The 16,699-nt window shown below is 41.7% G+C and overlaps 1 protein-coding gene across 2 annotated transcripts; it reads right to left on the bottom strand.

Annotated features, from left to right (window-relative positions):
• Positions 1–118: 118 nt before the first annotated feature.
• cchcr1 (coiled-coil alpha-helical rod protein 1) lies at positions 119–14,805 on the bottom strand. Of its 2 annotated transcripts, none has more exons than XM_049029033.1 (19): positions 14,502–14,805; positions 13,592–13,862; positions 12,022–12,195; positions 11,827–11,944; positions 11,534–11,728; positions 8,204–8,367; positions 7,776–7,887; positions 7,572–7,682; positions 7,317–7,460; positions 6,629–6,739; positions 6,200–6,306; positions 5,856–5,968; positions 5,557–5,629; positions 5,342–5,466; positions 1,964–2,131; positions 1,611–1,712; positions 683–834; positions 439–577; positions 119–340 (listed from the first exon to the last, which is right to left on the bottom strand). In XM_049029033.1, the coding sequence occupies exons 1-19, from the start codon at positions 14,551–14,553 to the stop codon at positions 234–236; spliced, it is 2,538 nt and encodes an 845-aa protein (XP_048884990.1). In that variant the 5' UTR covers positions 14,554–14,805; the 3' UTR covers positions 119–233. The 2 variants fall into 2 exon arrangements, with proteins under 2 accessions (XP_048884990.1, XP_048884989.1); XM_049029032.1 differs by having other exon boundaries at positions 119–308.
• Positions 14,806–16,699: the final 1,894 nt, after the last annotated feature.

Below are 16,699 nucleotides of genomic sequence, written 5' to 3'. Positions count from 1 at the left end.
AGACACCTGGTCAGTCATGTTCCCGAGACGTCACCATGGCAACAGCAGACTGTAGTTACATAAGCAGGATGCTGGTGTTTGGAAGAGGATCAGAAACTAGTTAATAGAATACACACGCTCCGTGGAAGTTACTTTTATTCAAAATGTATCAAAAATATAATAATTTTGGTCTCTCCAAAATGACACAGTGGCTGCAGGTGCATTACTCCTTACGCTAACTGTCCTGAGGCCTTTTAGGAAGGAGCAGGGGTATGGCTGTCCTCTTCTCCAGAGCCATCGCTGTCTTTGGTCACCGCGGCACTCAAAGCCTGAAGGTCGCCCAGAACACAGAGCAGGGAATCTGTGAGAAACACCGGAAGGAGGGAAGCAGGCAGAGAGATGATGGAGGGGTGAGTGACACCCATGGATATTCACTCATCAGTAGGATGAGATGCCAACCTTTCGTCAGTGGTGGTGTGTCTGCAGTAAAAGCATGGCCGATTCGCGTCGGCTCCTCTGCCAGGGCCGTGGACGTCTTAAGTGCTGCAGTCCTGGCCTTCTTGTACTGCTTAAGAAGCCCATGTTCACGTATTGTTGCCTAGAAATAGAAAACGTCACTTAGACCGGGTTCTCTGTCATCTAAAGAGAAGCCGCTGACTTTTATCAAAGCACAGCTGTGAAGGATAGTATGATATCAGCTCACCAAAAGGAGGTTTCGATCTCGGTCTGTTTCCTGCAGCCGCCTTTGTAAATCATGCGTTTCCTTCTTCACCTGATGGTTCAGTATCGACTGGATCTCTCTGTCACGCTCCCTCTCCCTCTCAGCCTGCCGCTCAAATTGTCTCAGGGTCACCACTGCAGGGAAGGTCAAACACACAGCAGAACATTATCTGCTCATCACCTTCACGCTTAACGGGGATTATCTAACCAGCCGATCATTTTGGTCTATTTCCTGTCAGTTCTCTAAACACCCAATACATTTTCTGTAATCCACACTAAAATATGATGCAGACACCATGCTGGTACGTAACACTCGTCACATTGTAACAAGCCTTTGTTCTTAGAATGAGTAGTTTTAGCCAAAATGAAACTGGATAAAATATTTTACATCTAACAGCTAAACTTATCACATATGAAAAACAAAAAATATTAACACTTGCAATCTGTTAAAATAACAATAACTAATGTAACTGTGTACTTTATCAGACAATGAGATATTGTTACAGAAACAAAGAGTGCAACCTCTAAAATAAATCGCCATTAGCAAAGTGATAATGTATACACTATACACAGCAACTGCACTTTTGAGAAACAGGACTAATGAATATTAATCAAAGGACTATCACCACTGTGCTTTGTGCAAGATCTCTAAGTACAAATTTACATTCACACAGTAGACACTGTTCTTCAAAGGAACTTGCAGTGAGGATCAGAGAGTGGCATCAGACAGTGTCCCAGGCCCAACTCGCTCAAGGGCTCAATGGTCACATCACTCTACCAGTCACATGATTTGAACCGGCGACCTTCTGATGACGGGCGAAGAGCCCTAACCCGCAGATCGACACCCACCCCAAGAGAGCATTGCCACAGCCGTGCCTTTTCTCCCTTATGAGGAATCCAAACCCGCCTACCTGCCTTGGTGTGCTCCCGCCTGGCTGCATTCAGCCGGGCCTCCATCTCTCTAAACTGCTGAGCGTTCTGGCTCTCTGTCTCTGACAGCTTCTCCTTCAGGACTGGCATAAAAATCCAGATTCAGCAAAGCTAAATATCTACCACTCAGGCAAAGTAAAGTTATTCAGCAGAAAGAGATTTTAAATGGAAATGTTGCAGGTATTCCACAAGCAGATACGCTCATCCACTCATTCCAAAATAACCAGCATCCATTAATAAACTTTCTGTACATATAAGGTGGACCTTCGGTGAGTCATTTCAGCGCGGCTACAGCAGGATCCTCGACATGTGGTCCGGACGGCCTCCCCCTCACCTCGGGCACTCTGCTCCTCTTGGCTGCTGAGCTCGGCACGGAGCTGGGCGATGCTCTCCGTGAGCTCCTCCAGCTCCCGCTGGGCCTCCTGCAGCCTCCGCCCAGACTCTGCGGCCTCCCCACGGCTCTGCTGCTGGGCTGCCTTCAGCTGCCTCAGATCAGACTCAACTAGGAGAGAATAGGCGCCAGGCGCTGCTGTTAATCAGCCTCTGGGAACTACACGGCAAATGCTAATTCCGGATGAACCCATGTAAATTTTGAGAGTTTAGAATTTAATGCTTTTATTGTCATTGTACAGAGAGAAAGTACAAAAAAAGAAATCCTGCTTACATATAACCCATCTTGCTGTGAGACACACACCGATATACACAAATGAACAGTAAGCATGGTGTCAGAGCACAGGCTCAACCATTCACCAGGAACCCCTGGAGCCAATGACCTTCCAGACTCAGGCATAGATTTCTAACCCATAGAGTAAGACACCAGCCCTTCAGCAAACTCATAGGTTACGGCTAGAAAACAGTCCTGGGCAAATATCATAGTACATCTCACTAAAGGTCTGCCACGTGTATTATAAACTCATCCCTTCTTCCACTTATCCGGAAAAAGGTCCCGGTGAGACTGGAGACGATCCCAGAAAATCGGCAGCTGGAGGCAGAAGACACAACCCTTAGCAGGGCAGACAATTATTACTGTGCGAAATTCAGAGACCAGCATATCAAGCCACACGTTTTTAAGGAGTACCCTGAGGAAGGCCATGTGAACACAGGGAGCATACACACACACACACACACACACACACACACACACACACACACACACACACACAAAGTGGGCAGGAAGCACATTGACCACACTGCTCAAGAAATACATGCGATACGCTGGGCAGCAGAAAGGCCCTCAAATCACCACTTTTAAATGACTGCTGTGGAATATTTAAAATTATGGTCAAATTCTTAAAAGAAAGAAACAAAATGTAATAACTCCATTCACCTGAGTGAATTAGTATGCACTGAAGATGATTCCCTCAGTGGAGAGTTCTGTTCACTGTAACTGAATACTCTGAGGTGACATTAAAGATTTATAACTTGACTTTCAAAACAGCGATACTGACTGATGACATTGTACCATTGTGACATTTAGGAAATCATAAAAAATGTTACAGCAGAAAAAGCAAATACAGAAAGTACAAGAAAATAAATTCAAAGCATAAGACAACCATGGCTTTTTGATATATAAATCCTGACCTCCTCGCTTTCATTTTCTACAGACAGTTTCATGATTGAAAAGACCTTTGATTACAATCAAATATATGATCTAAGTTTGGAAGACAAAATAAATCTTTTAACTGCTAATACCGGCCAGTGTTGGGGGGGGGGGGGCTGGAGTCTATCCCAAGCAGCATAAGGCTGGACACCCTGGACAGGATGTCAGTGAAATAAACAGGAATTACATCAGAAAAAATATGGTCAAAATATGCCATTATTCCACTAGTTATCCATCCATCCCCCGAACGCTTACCCAGTATTGGGGGGGGGCGAGGTAGATCACACACACTCACACATGGTCTCAGAGGAACACAGGAAGAACAGACACACACACACAGGTCAGATCCCATTATTACTATTTTCTACCATCATTACAGCCATCAATACCACCTTTATATCACTCCTGCTGTTGAGGTTTGTGGTGGCAGTGTGCCAATCAGGCCAGTCCAGACCATTACCTAATCTGCTGCGACATATAATCCTTCCAGCATGTCCTGGGTCTGCCCAGTGGAACATGCACCAAAGGATTCCCTTGGGCGCCGGATAGATGGCGTCCCTGAAGGACGACTGAACCGCCTCAAATGACTGCTCCTGATAAGACGGAGTGGGCTCTCTTTGAGTGGCCTCTGGTGTCTTTGAGCTCCTCACTCTGTCACAGAGAGTGAACCCCAAAAGCCAGCTGTGAAGCTGAACCTTCATTCTGGCTACTTGCTCTGACGACATTGTCCTCTCATTACCTACAGCTCATAGGTTAGGATATGACAGCCTGCTCAATGCATACAAAAGTGCAGCTGCCAAAACGATCCACCCCCCTAGCCCTCACTCATGCACACTCATGATCCCAAGGTACTTAAACACCCTCTCTAAGAGCAGACTTTCCCCCTTGCCAGAGGCTAACACCCAACCTCAAATAACTTCATTTTGAGCCAAGTATGTAGACAAAATGTACTAGATTCATGCAGAGACTGGGACACCCAGCTTTATGTCTTCTCCAATTCAATAGATCACACATACACTGTCAGCATATTCCCATAAACCTTCAAATAACTGTGCAAGAGAGGAGTCAGTCCAATATTTCACAGCCAGTGAGTCTGCATTACTCCTCCCAAAGCCTACTGTAGGTCTTCTACCTAGCATGCTGGTACAGGTTAATCAATTAATGAGTTTATAGTTCCTCAAAATGTTACTTCCAGAACTTCACAACATCCCCAGAGTTAGTCAGCGTTACTCCCGGCTAAGCAGGGAAATGCTTCTCCCTCTTGGGCTACTTTGCTGAAATATCTTTGAGGTTATCCTACAGTGTCTATCCATGACCTTCCCAAACTGCTCCAAAGGACAAGCTTTTGCCTCCACGACAACCTTCTGAACTGTAACTACCCTTTAGATGTCTCAAGAGAAGCCCATGCGATCACTGCCCTGACGACCTCCTTTTTCAGATGACAGCTTCTCACCCCACTGGTGTCCACCGGCAGGTCCTGGGGTTACCACCATGAAAGGCGACAGCTGCCGGCAGACCTCAGTTCTTTACGGCTGCTGCGACGATTGAGGCATTCCCATCAGATTCAATGTCCTCAACCTCACTGTGGGAGAAGTTTTTTTTCTGGAGGTGCGAGTCAAATTCCCCCCGAAAGGAAGCCTCAGTCAGATCAATCTGGCCCTCATTTAGCCAAGGCCTCCACACTCCCTTTACCCGAGGGTCCGAAATACACACCCTCAAACCTTAACATAACTACAAATCAATCAGTGACCAAGGGGGCTGTGATACCATATACAGTACTGAGCATCCTTGGATTTAAACAGGGTGCTTGTTACAGGTAATCATATTATTGTTAATATTATTGCTGCTTACTGGTGAATTTTATCAAAAGCAATCATTATACCCAGCTGAATAAATGGTTCAGTGCTACGCTGAAGATCATGCTTCCGTTGTACTGTCCTAAATTACAAGTCAGTTTATGAGTCAGTCTCCTTACTGAGCTCCTACCAACTGCGCAGGAGCTCGATACGAAAGCGGTCGGCATCAGTAAAACCAGAGATGCTTCCGCCCTTTCACCCTAAGGGGGTAAACTCTGCAGTAAGTGCCCACCGATGGAGCAAAGCAGGAACGTACACTGTTGGTGCGCCTCGCTAAGTGCTGCCTCGATGAGGCTGGGAGTCCGCTTGAGTTCCTGAATGAGCCTGTCCCTCTCTGCACTCATGCATGCCAGCTCTGCCTCCAGGTTGTTAGACGAAGACCTACGGGGAGAAGAATTCAGTGACTCACGGGCAGGGCTCTTTATGGGAGCCACCGGCAGACCAAACAGAATTACAGCCAATCAGAAATACCTTGCAGTACAAGGCTGTGCCTGTTTCATAGAAAACTGCACCTTCCTCAAAGCTTCCTTCCTCATTAACAGTCCTGTTCAGATGTAAATAAAATGAGAGGCAGACATTAAGCCTGAATTATTTAGTCAGGATATGTTGACGAGATGCAGTTGGTTCTATATTATATTTTCTTTCCATACAGCAAACTCAATAAAGCTTTTGTACTTTCACAACTTTGCGATTTTGTACATGTAGCATTTCATGCTATTATTATTTTTTGAAGGTTGCTTGCACAGCAAAAGAATTCTCCTGTGACTCACCTTGGATGGTATCTACTCTGCTTTTAGCGAAAGTAAGCCTCTGGCCTAGAGTGAAGAGATGAGACAGAGCCGTCCGCACCTCAGTCCCTCTGGCTTCAAAAACTAAACTGAACCTGTTCGGAAGAGGAAAATCCCTCATTTAGCTGTTTAATTCAATACTAAAAAGAATCAAGACTAGTTATAAAACATATATATTCATTAAAGTGGGAAGGAATTGGAGACAATTAAAATTGCTTTTTGTACTTAAGATATGTCAAGAGAAATAAAATAAGTTGCCCAAATATTGAACAGTCCTTCCTTAGCTTTTCTCATCAGATATTAATGAACATGAGGCAGCAGTTAACCTTGTCATGTCATCCAGAACTTTCTTAAAAGCTGCTCTTGCCTCATGACCAGATTCTCTCAGCTTCACATTTTCATCTTGAATTTGCGCCAACTCCTGTTCCACACTCTGCAAGGAAAGTCCATAGGTCCACACTTACTCTAATTCTCTATTTGACATGATGGTAATTCACCAATTAAACTAAAGAAAGTATCCAAAACCAACCTGCCCCAGAATATTAGCTAAAATAAAATTGCCATGTGTGAGGAAAGCTTTGTTAAATTAGCTAGTATCAGATGTGCAGGAAAAGGCAGACGCAGGTGTGACCCAAAAACATTTCAGACCAGATAGGAACAGAATTACAACTGTGTGTCAGCACACACTCTTCCAAGAACAGAAGCCTTGTCTCCTAAATGTTCTTCATGCCAGAACTGCTTCCCCACACACTCACCCGCTTCCCAACTCTTTCCAAGTCTAACTCAGCATTTTTGTCCAGTAGGCTGTGTTGGAGGACACTGGTCTGACAGGTCTGCTGCTTCAACTCCTCTCGTAATGTTGAAATCTACACATCAACTGTTTGTTAACAGTACACCAATAAAGTTGGGGGGGTGGGTAATCCATAAAGAAAGATTTCTCAGTTGGCTGGGTTAACCCAAGCTGTCACGACTGTCCAATAAGAGTTTAGCTAAGGAGCATTCCCATTGGACAATCATGAATTCTAACCTAAATCAAATCACTTATATTGTCAAGTCACTTGTTTCCAGTACATAGGTACTAAAAATGTGAGTGAAATGCTTGTGTGCAAAGCCTCTCGAAGCAGCCGTAGAGAGACACGGATTAACAATCAAAATATAAGTATGAACACATAAGACATTCGATAAATCAGTTAACCCACCTAACTGAATAATCCTGAGGGGTATTCCACAGGATTTCTTCTTTAGCCAGATAACTTAAGTAAAATGTAAGGACTGTCCAATAGGAATGTTATTTACCTCCCTTCTTATTGGACAGTTTTCACGTTTGGCTTAAGATGTCCAGCTAACTGGAAAATTCTGCTTCATGGAACACCCCAATGCTTCCCCCAGGTCGATACTTTTTCCGTTTATGGGGTTATAAAGAGACAGACAGTGATTGCTTACCGTAGTGACCAGCTTGTGTTTCTCTGCTCGTTGCTGGATATCCTTGGAGCGAAGCTGCACCAATAATGCAAACACTTTCTCTCTCCAGCAATGCAGCACTTTATGACCCTTATAACTATCTTTCGATAGAGGATCTAACGAGATCTATCAAGAAAAAAACAGGAGGTTAAATGAAGGCCTTTGGTGTTTCTCAACAACAAAAATGCAATGGTTGTTCTTGTGGCCTTGGCAAGACCGGTCTTACTAACTGCTTACCTTCTCTTCCATCTCCTTCTCCTGCATCTCCAGTATTTCGTTTAGAGAGTTCAGTCTTACAGTTAGGAGATCCACTGTTACCTGCAGAGACTCCTTCTGTTTTTCCAGTTTCTTTAAATAAAAACAATCCACTGCGCTGATATAGAAGCATGAACAATAAGACTTAAATTTACCAGAATTCAAGATTTGCGGATGTTGGCATACCTCAACAACAGCCAGCTTTTCCTCCTCACATTTTCCTGGAGTAACCTGCCCGATGTAATTTCTTAGACTCTGCAGTGTGGCTGACTGAACATCAAAGGCATTCCCCAATTTGCTGCATGGACATCAGATGCCAACGTCTTACACTGAAGCACAAGCAATTTTCCATGCAGGTGCAATTTACTTGAGGACTATTAAGGTGTAAGAAGATTCAACAGTGCAGTAAGCAGCTACCTTATTAGACAGTCGGTAATGAGAACCTCAACAACACACCTACCTTCATGTCATTATCTTCACTGCTCGAGGGCATCATTTGCTATGCAACAGTACACAGGAACTCGGGACATTCAGAAATCTTGAGGCTAAATTGAGGCTTTCTTCAATAGCCAGGCCAACCGCAGTTGTGGCTGGTGATGTATACAAATACATACCTTAACTCCTCTCTCAGTCTCTCCTGGTCCTCACACGCCTGCCGCAAGCTAGTCTCCAGCCGGACCACCTCCAGCCTGGAGCTATTAAGTTTGTCCTGCAGGTCACTACAGGCTTCTTTTAGGACCGACACCTCGGTCTGATGCATCGTAGACAATTCCAGCAGCTGAAAAATCAGCGGCAGAGAAATGCAGAACCACGACAAGACATTAGAAAACATTACAAAACTCCAATTAGCACCAAATAGACCAAACATATAGTTATATTGTGAATTATTTAACCTCTTCCCAGTTAAACTGCAGCCCTTTACTAACAGTTCCTAGGAAACGTACATACAGAAACCCTTATTTTGACACTAGTGTGAGGGTCCAAGGATTTTTCTTAAAACTCCTAGTTTTTAAGGATATATGAGGTATTTTACCTTGCCTTGCAGAAAAGATTAATGGTGGAGCCCCCCGGACTCAATAGCAAAGGAGAGATGTTATTCTGAAAATGTTTTATTTACAAAAACATCCAGAAGAAACTCCTGACTCTACAGCATGCTGGGGGAGATCTTTTATCACACCGTTCTCATTGTGTTATCATCCATTGTCCTGAAATGGTCAATTCTAAGAACATGTCTACATCCATCTAGGTATTAGTAAAGCCTAACTAAGAAAACTATGACATTTTTCTGGCCAAAACCTCATAACAGATGTTTTTGGCTTCGGTAAGCCGCAGAGAAACCCGATTGCTAGCAGGAGTCAGCGCTCTGCTGGCCGTTATGGATGGTTCCATATGTTCTCCAAGGGTCGTGCTCCTTTGTTCTATTAAAGTTTGTGTCACTGTTGATGCATTGCTACCATTTTGTTGCTCACTGCGGCCTCCTCAAGAATACAGTCTTAGGTTTGAATTTCATTTTCCTAGATACAGTGCATGAGCTAAGCAGTAAATGATTACAGCCACAGACACAAACCCTCAGTTTGCTTTTGTGCGCCAAACTGATATTGTGTTTGGTCACAGGTTCAATTATGCATCAAAATCGAAAGCAGAATCAAATGAATTTAAAAGTACATAAAAAAGATCCATGATATAACGTAATAGTGCCCCGTCTCATTCGGTGTTAGAGAAGGATAGAAAACCAGTTACCAACTTCACAGATTTAGGGGGCTATTCTGGAGGACTCTAACATATCGTGGAATACTGAAGCAAAGTAAATTGTTACCAGCCAACAAAAATAAGGTCAAATTTGCAAACATAAGTTTGTCCTGATGTCATTGTAGCCTAGGTAATGAAACCCTTTTCCTGCTTCCACAGAATTCAGTAGGAACAATTATACATTAAGTGTATTAAATATAACAAACATTACATTTCTTTCTCCCCTGTCCTCCTCGTTCTTCACGATTAGTATATGGATGGTCCTGTGGCAAGAACACAGGACTGTATTTTATGGGTGTAGATAAGCATTCTGATTTAAACCAACTATGCTGGCAAGTCCTTTTATCTGGGTTGACAACAGAAAACTAAGTATTGTGCAGAAGACACTTTAGGTGAAGGTATCAACATCATTCCAGATAATGATAAACACACAGTAGAACAACTGGGCTTTACACAAGTTCAGATATAATTTTAGAGATTCACTGATCCTATATTCAGATCGGTATCGATACCAATCCATACCTATTAGACGGAATGGGTATCAGCTAATGTGATCGATCCATGTCTGATACAGATTTATTTCGTTTTTGGCAGTTTGTAAACAGCTCGTATTTCTTGTTAAATGAATTTGCACAATCAATCGCACAATGGTTTTTCCCTATTAGATCTGCTTTTTGCGGCATTCAACTTGAATGCTAATGCGTTTTTTTTTGCCACTCAGTGTGTGTGAGCACTGTGACTTCTGCCTGTTGTGATGTCATGCGCATATTCTTTGCAGTAAGAACAGCACAAGTAAGAGGGTGATGATCTGGGAGTGTTTTGCACTTGAAACAACAGCTAGTAGCACAGCAATTTGCAATCTTTGTAATAAAGTTTTGAGAGGTGGAAGGAGCATTTAGTGGCAAATCTCGCTAAACAAAATGCACAAACGTGCGAGACAATGCAAGTGATATATAGAAAAAAGCCATGGATGATTCGGGAGTCACTGGCTTGGGCTGTTTTGCGCACTTGTTACAGCTTGTGATACACGAGGAGCTGCTGTCGCAGTGAAGTAGTAAGGGAAGCTCTTGCCAGTGGGAGATAAATTGTGGGGCATTTTAAGCAATCGCCACTTGCATATACTCTCTTGGAAGATATTCAAATTGAGTTGCAAATGCCTCGAAAATGCTTAAAAGAAGATGCACAAATCACCTAGCAGATTCTAATTAAATGCAGTTTCTGAAATTTGTAGATGGATACTAGGGTTTCCTGGATTATAGCTCATGCCTGCAATTAAATTACATGAAGGGATTACGTGTGGGAGTATAGTGATGCAATAGGGAACAGCTTTTAGACAGCAAAAGATGGCTGCTTGTCAGGCTGTGAGCCTCCTGAAAACTGCCTGAACGCTTAGGTCACCAAGACCTGCAGATCATTTTCACAACTATAAAAATGCTATCTACAGAAAAATTGTCCCAAATTACTCTGTGCTCAGAGCCAGTCAATTTCCTAGCAACTCACACGATATAATGGAGCTGAAAGCTATTTTATCGGAATGTTTACTGATTTCAGCCATCTTTGAATTTCTTTGTGTTTTCACAAAAACAAAGAACTAGAGTCCTTACAGCACCTAGATCTGGCATATTACCTGGAATTTGGTTCACTACAACTTATTAGATGACGATTGTTACACTAAAATATCAGGGGAAAAGGTACCATCAGAATAAAGGCAAACGACTGGCAGTTGTCTTTTAGTAAACTGGTCAGGAAGCGACACACAGTAAGTGCCAAGACCTGCTGAATGCACATATACCTCATGAGATCTGAAAGTCTTTTGATGTCGTCTAATCCCTCTATCTCCACATACATTACATGAAAATTTTGCTCAACCATTAAAATAATCAAATCAATCCAAGCTAAAATTGGAGAACTACACTAACGCCCTATCCCTACAGATGTATTAAGAACATTTAATTATGACTAGTAATAAGCACTTACTCAATATGGTAGTTACAGCTAGGGTTGCAATGGGGTGGTAAATTTCTGGAAACTTTCCAGAAACTTTCCATTCCCTGGGAAGTTAAACTGGGGAATTTTGGAAATATTCCAAGTTGCAAATTTTCCATGGGAATTACCATAAATATATGGGAAAAAACTGACTATTCCCAGAATTTTGCAACCCTAGTGTGAACCGCAGAAAATGCTTTGGATCTTACCTCAGACTTCCACTTCTTCTGTGCTTCTGAAAATTCCTCCTTGATCCTAAGCATCTCCAGCTTTCCAGCTGCGTCCTTCTCCTGCCTCTCAAACTCCCTTTCAGTCTTCATTGCATGGGCTTCCATCCTGCTCCTCTCCAACTGTTCTTCCAGCCTCTCTCGCTCCTCCCGTCTTTCCATCTTCAACTTTTTCAGCTACATCGAGAAACATAATTACAAAGAGTAAAAATTAACATAATCACCAACATATACAACTACCTAATATACAAGTACAGGTATATAGTGAACCTTACCTCTAAAGACAGTCTGTCCTGTTCCGATCTGTTGTGATTCAGTTCAGCTAAAGACTGGCCCAGTTCAGTCTTAGTGCGACACAATTCTGAATGCACCTTTTGCAATTCACTGCTCTGCCTAAACAGGAAATCAGAATATATCACATTTGTTTTTTTTTTTTGCAGTTGTTAATTATCTATCATGTAAAACCGTACCTGTTAAGAGCACTGTCCCGGTCCCGAATCTCCTCCCTCTGCCTGCCTGATGCCTCCTTTAGGGCTTCCAGCTGCCCCCTCAATCTCTCCACTTCAGCCTTCAGTCTCTCTATCTCCAGCCTCCATTCTGTCTCCATGCGAATGCTGCATGACTGCATACTTTCAGTGCCTGATCTAAAATGCACATCCATGAAACCCAGGATGAACTATTAGTGACAAAGGCAGTAAATGTGCATCCAGCAGTGGTAGGAAATGGCGCAATACCCAGTTCTGTATTATTTTGATAAGTATTGTGATTATTATTTTTTGTAGTTTTTGCTGAAGAGCATTTCAGGTGTATGTTTAAAGGGCCGGTGTGTGTGCAGGTTTTTGCTGCACCTCCCTATTCAGATTACTAATTAGAGGTCTGATTGGCTGAAGAATTTTCTCACTTTGTTTTGAACAGCCGACCAAAATCTTTTCCAAAACACTTGCATCCACCTGGACACTATGCCGATCTATGGGTCAGTTACATCACTTTCAGTTCAGAACGCACAATGAATTGAATGAATACATTTCTTGACAAAGCTGAAACCTAAATTCATTAGTAGATGTTCAACATAATTACAGTAACCTATGTTTAAATCGATATTTAAGAAAAACTAAATCTAAAAATCACCATATCGAAGAACTGCGATTTGTAACTGAATAAATTTCCCACCCACCCCTAGCCTTTAGAACATGTAGTGGATAACTGGGTGTTTGCTATATTTCACATTATATTTAAATCAAGTGCACATTACAACGTTTGAAGTAACAAACCATTCCAAAGGCATTAATAGTCTAATCGGCTTTGGTACTGCTACAATAAGTGCATTATTCCCTCAGCCGCACATTTACCCCAGCACAGACTCAACACTCTGACCCGGAGTTTTACACCTCTATGTGTGTCTCAGAGGAGAGAAAGATGGGAGACGTGAGAATTAATTAATTCCTATGTACCTGTACTTGGCAATAAATAGCAATAAATTATCATTACTATTACATTATTATTATTATAAAGCATATTTAAAAAGAAAATATCCCAACACTGAACAGTATGAACTGTTAAGCAATTCACCTTTACTCTTATTTCTTTCTTTTTTTTAATACATACACTTAATAAAATATATATTACATCTATTTATTCCTTTTTCCAAAGCCGTTTGTCCAGTAGAGGGTTACGGTTAGCCAGGACGTGAGGAAGGCATGCCACACACTGCGGGCAATTTAGAGAGACCAATTCATCTGGATGCACTTTTCTGGACTGAGAGAGTGAACCGGAGTGCCTGCAGGAGACACACGCAAACAGAAGTGCACGCAAACTCTACACCCACTGAGAAGAGGAGTGACTTCCATCAACCTCAGCGGGGTCAGGTGCTTTTGCAAAGTGAACTGATCGTCCATATGGAGGCCATAGCTATGGAGTCAATACTGGGGGAGGGGCAAGGTTGCAATCATAATATATATTGCGGGGACAATGTGAGCACATCTGAATATTGGAGGGGACATGTCCCCCAAATATATAATTACGACCTTGTTCCAGACGTACCTAGACCTTGTCATAACTGGTTCTGGAAGATTTTGTCCCCCAGAAAGGCTCCCATGCAACTGTGTCATCCTCTGGTTTTCTCGTCGCAATTCCAAAATCTCTTGTTTTGCTTCAGCAATTGCAATCCAAGGATTGTTGTGGCCCGGACCGACCGAGGTTGTCTGACCAGGGTTTATCCTCCTTGGACTCTGCTCTGCCATCGCCGCAGAAGGGGCAGATTTGGGGTAATGGGTGAAATGCAAGGGAGTCAGCAGGTCCCGCTGCGCTGGCCCTGTCCGCAGATATGGGGACCAAGATCACATGACGTTTGGATCACACCCAAGCACAGTGTATTAGAAACGTCCAATTTCAACGGCTAAATTAAAGACACAAAAATGCATGATATCCGAAAGCTCTGCCAGCTGTCTTTGTCAATCTGCTATAAACTAAATGCTCTGTAGTAATTTATAAGTAATAATAAAAACTAATACTATATATTTTGGATACAATATGTTTATTAATCGAAAGATCTTTGGTGGTTCTGTATATCACGTAAACTAAACATTTTTATATAAGACATTTTTCCTGGCAAATTTAATTACGTAATAATACAAGCTTCTGGTTCTGGATACATTTAAAACAGCACCCCTCCTTAAAACACAGTAGCTGCCTCTGTATTTCTTAGATCTGGTGATTAGACCAGCACCCCGTCCGGAGCAGAAAATGTATAATGCGGCCCACGTGACAGATCCCCGGAGCTCGCGAAGCGCCTTGGCAACAAACGTCACCGCTACCCCCGCAAAGAACCCTGTTCACGAAATATAATTAGCTACACAGGATACCAAGGTCACTAACCAGAAATTTGGAAACAGATTATATATAAAGCATTAAACCGATCCGGCATAATACTGATGACGGCGCATTTGTTTACTTGCAACACCCGATGTCAGGAAATCCGCCGGTGCAGTTAACTTTTCTTCCATAGTACAGTTGATTATTTGCTTTTCGGCTAAAGGAGCACTAGCTAAGGTTCGTTCCGTTTTAATTAAAATGGCTGAAGCTGTAAATTGCAATCGATAAAGTAGTATAACTTAAAGACTCTTTTATTTGGGGTCCTGATTCATTTGTCACCTATATATAAACTGGAACAACTATTTCACTAAAAAGTTTAACACTCCCCATAAAAATCAACGGAGTGGTCGCGCTTTAGTTTTGAAAACACAACTGCATAACGTAAAAACACTTCCGGTAACGTAGCCAATCCGTCTTTGCGTATTAACTAAGCGGAAATCCATACTGGAATTTCATTGGCTCACGCCTGAGACAAAAAATGTGGGCCTATCTCGGATCTCCTTATTCATAAAGTAATGACGCAGCTCACGGTTAGAAATCAAACCTGGCCTAAATTAGAATAACTATTTCAAGAATAACTATTTCAAGCTTTTCAATTACACGATTATATCAAAACCAGATTTTTTTGTAATAAAAATAGTTTTTACTTAGCTAAAAATTGTTGCATTTCGGTGTTGTAAAAGCAGAATTCTGCAGTTACATGCAGAATTTTGTTTGTATTAGTATTCTATGATATTTCATCACAGTGAGTGCAATACACTGCAGTCCTTAGGTATTCAAACAGTGACACATTTTAATATTCATTATTATGGCTATTTTTTTGTGGGTGGGTAAAAATAGATATTTCTGTACAAATAACCCAATATAGCTATCCATTACCATTCCATTAAGGCTGACATCCTGCACTTTAAGCATATACAGATTGTTTCATTTAAAATCCACTGTGATGGATTTTTTTAAAATAAATGTCATTCTGCAAATACTTATGGACTGCTCCGTAAATGGCTGATCTACCACAGGTCAGCTAACAGATACTATATACCTGTCAAAATAATGCATTTGTAACCCTGAAGCCACTTATCTATAATTAATAAAACAATAAGGAATCTTACCTTCCGTTTTCCCGTAGCTTATCTTGGACAGACACCAGGGGTAACTGAGAAGCTGGGTCAGCTGCATATCTTTGACCTGCAGGGTAGCCGATGGGAACCCTGAGCACCGGCCGAGCACAGAAACTGCATATGCAGAGTAGGGGTCTCCTAACTCTGGAAATGCAGGACGACAGAGGTGCCCCCCGCGGCGCAGCTCAAACCATACAGTCACGCCAATTAAAGATGTTACAATGAACTGCTATTCTTTCAAGCAAAAATATTTTACAGCTAACTTAATTGATATGCTGAAATCACAGAAACCATAAATATTGTAACATAACATCCATATAGTAAATTATCCATATAGTTAATAAATTATTTATGTCTTTCTCCTTAGGTATAACATACATATATTGTATTTATGACATTAATTTATACATTTTTAATAAAGATGTATTAATATTTCATTTAGAGCCTAGTTGGGCGGTTCTATACCTTGCCGGTCAGAATGTGGACTGATTTTATGTTTCATTCCATTTCTAATTAATTACCCCCCCCCCCCCCCAAGTGAAATTAAATGGATGCTGTTCATTTTGAAGCTTTAATTTTCAAGAGAATAGCAAAAGCATTTTCCAAAAAAAAATTACATATATCCTGTATATCTGTGTAATAAAGTGTGATTATTGTATTACATAAGCGGTAATTAATGAATTAGTCATAGATCCTAAATTTTACATTTTTATTAATTGAAATACAAATGCAATTTCACTTTCAGAAGTATTACAATTAATGATACTGGTTTTATTAGGAAGGACAAATGCAACAGTTTCATATTTTCATTTTTTCATGCTTACAGGTATTCTGGATCTTCCCCATCACAAACTTGGTACAATGAGAATGATGAACTATGACTTAAATTATGCAGATTCATTCTGCCAACAGCTAATCAGAGATAATTAATTGAGAGCTCAGCAGGAGTAAAAAACAGAGAAGCCTCAGTCTGCGAAGCCTGGAATTACCCTCCCCTGATTTACAGATATTACAGCACATAAGCTTCCTAACATGACAGGGGCAAATAAGGGAAAGAATTTGCCAGGGGAAAAACACAACCTTCTTCTCATTATATTGCAGCCAACAGGGTCTTCAAGTTTATTTTTAGAAATGAAATCACCTGTTTCTAGAAGAA

This window comes from Brienomyrus brachyistius, chromosome 10 (genome assembly GCF_023856365.1).
Source record: "Brienomyrus brachyistius isolate T26 chromosome 10, BBRACH_0.4, whole genome shotgun sequence".
NCBI lineage: Eukaryota > Metazoa > Chordata > Actinopteri > Osteoglossiformes > Mormyridae > Brienomyrus > Brienomyrus brachyistius.
This window is presented reverse-complemented; position numbering and strand designations above follow the sequence as displayed.